This window comes from Microtus pennsylvanicus, chromosome 2, assembly GCF_037038515.1.
Source record: "Microtus pennsylvanicus isolate mMicPen1 chromosome 2, mMicPen1.hap1, whole genome shotgun sequence".
NCBI lineage: Eukaryota > Metazoa > Chordata > Mammalia > Rodentia > Cricetidae > Microtus > Microtus pennsylvanicus.
In genome coordinates, this window is record NC_134580.1 from 19,882,684 (window position 1) to 19,890,653 (window position 7,970).

A 7,970-nucleotide genomic window follows, 5' to 3' on the forward strand; every position below is an offset into this window, starting at 1 on the left:
ACTGTGATGTCACCTCTCTGACGCTATGTAAACACTGTGACGTCACCTCTCTGACGCTATGTAAGCTGCTGTGATGTCACCTCTCTGACGCTATGTAAACACTGTGATGTCACCTCTCTGACGCTATGTAAACACTGTGATGTCACTTCTCTGACGCTATGTAAACACTGTGACGTCACCTCTCTGACGCTATGTAAGCTGCTGTGATGTCACCTCTCTGACGCTATGTAAACACTGTGATGTCACTTCTCTGACGCTATGTAAACACTGTGATGTCACCTCTCTGACGCTATGTAAACACTGTGATGTCACCTCTCTGACGCTATGTAAACACTGTGATGTCACCTCTCTGACGCTATGTAAGCTGCTGTGATGTCACCTCTCTGACGCTTTGTAAACACTGTGATGTCTCCTCTCTGACACTATGTAAACACTGTGATGTCACCTCTCTGACGCTATGTAAGCTGCTGTGATGTCACCTCTCTGACGCTATGTAAACACTGTGATGTCACCTCTCTGACGCTATGTAAACACTGTGATGTCACCTCTCTGACGCTATGTAAACACTGTGATATCACTTCTCTGACGCTATGTAAACACTGTGATGTCACCTCTCTGACGCTATGTAAACACTGTGATGTCACTTCTCTGATGCTATGTAAACAGGAAAGGTCTGAATGGTAACGAATCTTAGAATTTCAATACCTTGATATTCCCTACAAGAGCACTACAACACCAGTATCAGCTGTGGTGAAGGCCAGCACCAGGCCAGAAGTCTTCTGCATGTGTGGTTATAGTACCATGTTCTTAAAATCTACTGTTTCTATACATGATAAGCATGAGAAGCACAGGGCCAGAGAAAACAAAACAAACAAGCAAATTCTCACATTCTTTCACTGGATTTATTTTTATTATTTTAAGTATATGCAAGGAGGGGAAGCCTGTGTGCATACATGCAGCGCCCAGACAGGATGGATTCCCAGACGGTGATGACCTGTCCAACATGGGTGCTGGGAACCCAACTCAGGTCCTCTGCAAGAGCAGTATATATTTAGATTGTTAAACTATCTCCCCAACCCCCGAGTTGCTTTATTTTAAAATATTATTGTAAGTATACCCCAGTCTACAAAAAAACAAACAAAAATGAAGAATAAAGACACCTACAAAATAGACCTTGTGTGAGGGGTACACGTAAATAGGATTATTCTATTAATTTCAGGGATCAAACATATGTGTCCTATTTGAAGTAAATCTGAACTAAACCTTCAGGTTTAAAAACACAAAAAACAGGGGACAATAATGAAGTCTGGTCTCTGCGCTGAGTGAGGCAAAATGAAAAAGCAGAACGTATGCTCTGTGCACTACAGCACTCGGTGCATTATTTTGCTGTAACTCACCAAGAAAACTGATTTAAGAAGAAGAAAAAGAGGAGGAGGAGGAGGAGGAGGAGGAGGAAGAGGAAGAGGAAGAAGAAGAAAGAAAGAAAGAGAGAGAAAGAAAAAAAGGCACAAGTCCCCTTTCTTTCTAATGTTTGTCTTTCAAGACACATTGAAAAGAGATCAGTAATGACTCCATGGTCGACAGTTTTCCTTCTTAAATGTCTCTATTGAAGAGACCAAAGGGTCTTCAATCCATTGTTCACTCTGTGCTCACCAACTCTGCAAAGAATTTCAGACACTAACATTTTTCTCAGGAGACAAGAAAAGGAAGGAAGGAAGGAAGGAAGGAAGGAAGGAAGGAAGGAAGGAAGGAAGGAAGAAAGAAAGGTAGAAGAGCTAAAACGCAGAATGGAAAAAAGGCAAAAGGGATTTCAGGAAGCTTCATGGAACTACAGACATCCCTGGAGCCCCCAAGGCTGCAGAGACCAAGCCTGCACTCACAGCCTTTAAAGAGGCTCTCCTGCATGTTGTAATAGGAGCGGTGGGCTACATTCCTGGCACCTGGCTGTCCGCTCAGCTAGCTTTATACCTGAAATAATTACACGGAAACTGTATTCTTTTAAACACTGCCTGGCCCATTAGTTCCAGCCTCTTATTGGCTAGCTCTTACATATTGATCTAACCCATTTCTAATATTCTGTGTAGCACCACGAGCTGGTTTACCAGGAAAGATCTTAACCTGCGTCTGTCTGGAGTGGGAAAATCATGGCGACTCTCTGATTCAGATTCTTTCTCCCAGCATTCTGTTCTGTTTTCTCTGCCTACCTAAGGGTTGGCCTATCAAATGGGCCTAGGCAGTTTCTTTATTAATAAGAAATCACTCCCATATCACCTGCAGACCTGCAGACCTGCCAGGCTCTCCTACACAGCCTCCCAGCTACACTTCAAAGTCTTCTTTGGGCCCTCACGCCTACGGTGAGCTCCACTTTGAATGTCTAGTAAAAAGTCAGACAGACACAGTAAAACTTTGAAGATCTTGCTCACTGAATCCTGATTTTGTATCCATGACCTTTAGCACATAACTCCTGGAACGTTTCCACATCCAGCAACAGGAGACCTTGGCAGAGGGTAAGAGCTAAGAGGATTAGATGAGATGGCATAAGGAAAGAATTCTCCTGTGCCCAGGACCTACAAGACAGGAATCAGCACTTCCTCACTTCCTGCTTACCTCATCTGCTGGACTCCTACTTACCTTTCAACCTCTAACTTAAATATTGTTTCTGTAAAATCTTTATTAATTCTGCACCCTTTTAATTGTTAATTTTAGTTGTGTATGAATGTGTCTGTATGGGGCTATGTGCATGTGGGTGCAGCTGCAGCAACTCCAAAGATTCCCCGCAACTAGAATTATAGATGATTGTGTGCTGCCCGACATGGATGCTGCTAACTGAACTCAGTTGAACTCAGGGACAGCAAGAGCAGATGATGCTCTTAGCCGCCGAGCTGTCTCTCCAGCCCCTCCAGTATCTTTTCTACGCACACAACCAAAGCAATTGCAGACCTGCTCTCCCCGTTTCTCTGGTACTTTCGAGAACCCTCTATTGCAATTGTCTATTAATGTGTCTTCCGCTCCACTTGAGAATAAACGCCTCCAGGATAGGGTTTCTATTTAGCTAATTCCTCCCTATTCCAAACAGGACTGAAGAGCTAAAGAACGATTTCGTGAAAACACAATATTGGAACCTTTCAATGACCTTTCAAATATTTTGACAATGCACCAACTTTATTTTTAAAAGAGCAACCTTAAATTAGATTGACAGCACACCAACAATGAAGGTTGAGTTTGTGTGTTTGTAACATTTCTGTCATCACACATTCAAACATTCAACATATTTATTCTATGTTCCAAGAATACAAACCTGTAAATCTGAAAAAAATTAATAAAATCCCTGTCCCACAGGGCCTTAGAATTCTCCCAGGAAAATCTATGGATAAAGGATATTGTGGAGAACTTGTCTAAAAGTGGCATAAAACACATTTTGTTACTCAACATTTACTAAATGATCACAGGAGAAAACAAAAGTAAAATAAAAAAAAAAACCCTCCTGACCACATATAAGGATCACCTGTTTTAAAGACCATTAAATAAGCTCAGATTTACTGTACTAAACAGAAGGAATGGATTTATTGTCTCCCCAAAGAGCAACCTCAACAAAACACTCACATTCAGGACCTATTTCCTAGCCCCCAACAGACCAATGCGTCCTCTTAGAAGGCTAGTGAGCCGTGAGCCCGCTCAACCACAACTTTGAAGTGGTTTATCCGAGTCTTATGACTTCACACCTGCCCCCTTCCTGAAAGATGCCACAGTTCCCGCTTAGCTCTTCTCGTGGTGTCGTCTCCCCTTCCTCGAGCACATCCTCCACCTTCCTTCTGTAGTCACTGCCTTGCTTAGATGGTCCTTTCTTTCCTCATCGCCACTGTTCAAATCCTCCCAGCCCGTCAATACATTATTTCCATCAGCAAACCGCTCGGCCTAAGTCACTGGTTCTCATCCTGTGGGTTGAGACCCCTTTGGGGGTCACCTATCAGATATTTACAATTCTCTGATGTAGCAAAATCAGTTATAAAGTAGCAATGGAAACAGTTTTATCGTTGGGGGGTCACCACAAATGAGGAACTCTCTTAAAGGGTCACAGAATTAGTAAGGTTGAACACTGTGGGGCTAACAGGATGAGAGCCAGCTCTACCTGCCTTTAGCCCCATTTGCAAAGTGGACTAGTCTGCTCGCCTCATAGCTCTGCATCCTACAGCTGACAGGACCCTCACAAGGGCTCAAGTCTCTCGGGCAATAATCAACACAATGCTTCAATTTTCATCTGATACTCAGAAGACTCATTGAGACACATCTGCAAAACAACGGTCTCGAAGTATCTGTCTGGGAGTTAATACTGAGACCTTGACTGAAGGGCTATTGCTATGCCAGGGAAAGAGGCTGAGGGCATAAGAGAGGCTGTGATTCTGGGGAACAGATGATTCTGGGGATGCTAACAATCGCCTATGGCAGGTTTATTTATTGAAGGATTCCACGGGTACAGGCCATTTCTACACAGAGACTGAATAGCCACTGGTTTGTCTCTTCGGTGGCCATTTGGGTCTTCATTTGCCAGATCCACATTTTACAGAGACCCTGACCCAGTATCAATAATTAAGAGTAAAAGAAGGTTAGTGATTTGGGATGCAAGTACGGTGAGCCACGGTTTAGGCTCGTGGCTCCTACAGATAGAGTTGAATGAATGAATTTGCTTCTCCCTAGACCCTATCTGGAAAACTGAAAATAGGCGACGTCAAATAGCAGTGAGTGGTTGGCTCAGGGAAGCTCCAGGCATTCATCAAGCCCGCCCAAAAGGAAGCAATACTTCAACAACACCCTAAAGGGAACGGAATGATGACAGGAAACATTTTAAAAAAGCATCATCAGTGTCTCTCGGAAAACTGCCAGCGAGATTTAAATCGCAAGTCCCCATTTTCCCTTAAAAGTGCTTTCTAATAACATTGGCCACATCCCAAATAGGTTCCTCTGCCAAGAGCTCACTGATAGTACCTCCCCCACTCAGCAAGAAGGTCGAAAAAAAAAAAAAAACCAACAAATCAATGCCCAGAGAACCTAAATCTCTTCATTTCTAGAGTAAATGCAAGGATTTATCTTGCTGGGCATTTATCCACAGGAGCTGTTTCTAAATGAATTTAGGAAATGAATATGACCTTTAATAGATAATTTGGTTCCCCAGTGGAAAAAAGCAGGAAAGGAAAAACCAGAATGGTGAATGTTGGCCCAAAGAAAAAGTTCTAACAGGGGGCCAGGAGTGAGAAGGGACTTCATCTAGAAAAGAGGAAAGACTGAAAGTAATCCCAAAAGTGCAAAGTGGTGGAGAAAATAGTATTCCATCTATTGGAACGATGAGCCAGTGCAGAAGTGACAGAACTGGAGCTTAGCAGAGATCTCGGAGTTCAAAACTCTTTGACTCTACAAATGATGGTATTTTGCCTAAAGCTGGCTGGGCTGAACATCCTCAAAGAGGTCTGTCACTGGATAAAACACTCCGAGGCACGGCAGGGAGGTGGAGACCCTCCTAAACTCGACCAGCGGCCACACGTCAGTCAGGCCGGATCAGGGGAAAGCTGGGCTTTCTGGAATTGCTCGAGGCCATCGGGCTCTCACTGACCCTCGGGCAATTGCAGATTCCACGTGGGCACCGGAAAGAAGGGAGCGCATCCTCCACAGCCACCAGGGCGCTCGCGACACCGAGCCCCCGAAGAGCCGCGAAGTAGGGGAGTACGGGTTGGGGGTGTCAGTGGGGCTCGCGGGCGCGGCCACTCACCGATGCCGAGCCCCACGACCAGGCGGCCGGCCAGCAGCGTCTCCTTGTTGGCGGCGGCGGCCAGCACGGCGGAGCCCGCGGTGCACAGGGCGCTGGCAAGCAGGATGGCGCTGCGCCGGCCGAGGGCTCCGTTCAGGGCCCCTCCGGCCAGCGCCGCGACGGCGGCCGCGCCCACCGCGCCCGACACCAGCAGCTCCTGCCACATCGCGCCCAGGCGCATCTGGCGCCGCAGCAGTAGCATGGCCCCGGACACCACGCCGGTGTCGTAGCCGAACAGGAAGCCGCCGAGCGCCGAGAAGGCGGCGGCCGCGTAGACGAAGGCGGGGGTCTCATCGCGCTGGAACTGTCGGCGTGCGGCGCGCTCCAGCTCCGCGCTCTGCAGGCTGGTGGCCGACTCGGCGGCCAGCAGGCTGCGCTCCCCTCCCGGCGCCCCGGGCTCCGGCTGCCGGCGGCGCCGCTCGCCCATCAGGCTGCTCAGGCTGCGCAGCGTGTACTCCACGTCCTCGCTCGCCTTGCGGGACATGAGGGAGGTGGGGACAGACGGCTACCGCCGGGACGGCTGCGGAGAACTTCCGTAGGGGGACCGCGCACTCGCTCGCGGCCAACTGCTGAGCCGCTGAGCCTCCGGCCGCCCCAAACGCCCGCCTGGCAGCCTCTGCTAGGCTGGCTCGGGGGCGGGGTCGTGCGTCACTTGGCCGCTTAGACAGGCGGGGCCAAGGGAAAACCGCCTCCTTTCGTGGGCGGGGAGAGGGAGGTGCTCCTCCTGTGGACACGGCCCACCTCCCTCCGTGGGCAGGACCAAGCGGCAGGCCCAGGAGGACTTGGTTTTGCAGCAGGCACTGGTACCCATGCCCCATGAAGCCTGTCTGGGGGCTGCCGCTGAGCTGCTGTCCTGATGGCCGAGGCCCACTGCAGGCTAAGCATCAGATAAAAGTCTCGAAGCCATACTGCTCGCCTTCCAGCAATCTGGGGTGAACAAGGCTGGGACTACATGACACTGCCTAGTTCTGCCTGTTGCAGTGTGTATCCTAGGGCTCTCCTGCAATTATTTAGTTTGAAGCAGTTCATGGCCACATTCTCTGGCTTTTCTGGTTTTCTTTCTCCCTGCTAGCCTTTCCTCAGATTTCGCCCTTCTAAAAAGCCTGTTACATTTTTTGTTTGTTTGTTTGTTTTTCGAGACAGGGTTTCTCTGTAGCTTTGGTGCCGGTCCCGGAACTAGCTCTTGTAGACCAGGCTGGCCTCGAACTCACAGAGATCCGCCTGCTTCTGCCTCCCGAGTGCAGCCTGTTACATCTTGACTCTCTGCGAATAGAGGTAACTTATCCCTCAAGTGAGCCCCCGACTTCTTCCTGTGGATTCCTAAAGGGAAAGGCAACTTTAGGTTGTTCTTAAGTAACCAGCTGATTCCAAGAGGAACAAGGAAACCCGATAGTCTGATTTGTGGTGTGACAGGCAATTGCCACCTTCCTTGCCCAGCATGGCACCCCAAAAAGGATACCTTCTCTCCACAATCCCTGTTGCTGCCCCCGATTTGGAGACGTTATTTTGAATGGCCCATTTGTCTGAAACAAAGAAATTTCAAATTTTAATTGCTAATTGCCAGTTCTTGCTTGATTTGAAACCCCGGCCTCCCCTTGATTAAAATATTCTGTAAATTACCTTATGTTGGCGCCCTTCAGGAGGTAAAGACCAATGAGCCATCTTTCTGGGGCAGCCTTGTTCCTTAGGCATAAAGTACCAGATTTAAATAAAAATAAATTTAAGATCCATGGTTTCTATCCGCAATTCCCATTCTCATTTAGTTCCCTTATTTGAACAAAAGTTTCTTAACATGAGGCCTGTTCATGAAGTCCGAGATTCTTTCCTTTATAGAAAAAGGTTTCTGCCATCCCTATTACACTATGAAGTTACTGAATTTGCCCAAGTTCGCTTCACTTTGACACCTTAGCTCCATAATATCTCACTTTTCAGCAGGGAAAAAAGCTGGGAAAACATGAGCTCAGAGGAATAGCTTTAAATGTATTGTGTAGCTTTAAAGCAAGGCTTTACCATTTTCCCAGGGAGAGAATGAGCACAGCCTTAGATTCTGAAACAACGAAAACTAATACTCGCACAGTCTACAGAATATTCAGGTGAGAGCTGGCAGGCCTTTGCAGAGACGACTGCAGCAAAACTGCGCCCCCTGGTGGTCATCTGGCCGTGCGCGTTC

At 47.6% G+C, this 7,970-nt stretch overlaps 1 protein-coding gene across 3 annotated transcripts in view; it reads right to left on the reverse strand.

Moving 5' to 3' along the window:
* The window catches only part of Slc2a13 (solute carrier family 2 member 13), a 297,525-nt gene extending 291,116 nt beyond the window's left edge, over window positions 1-6,409 (reverse strand). For all 3 annotated transcript variants that reach the window (XR_012909606.1, XR_012909605.1, XM_075960405.1), the window contains exon 1: window positions 5,762-6,409. Coding sequence is in view for 1 of the 3 variants with exons in the window: in XM_075960405.1 (XP_075816520.1) it covers window positions 5,762-6,284 (523 nt within the window). In the remaining 2 variants the exon portion in view is untranslated. The remainder of the gene's footprint in view (window positions 1-5,761) is intronic.
* Between the last annotated feature and the right edge of the window lie 1,561 nt (window positions 6,410-7,970).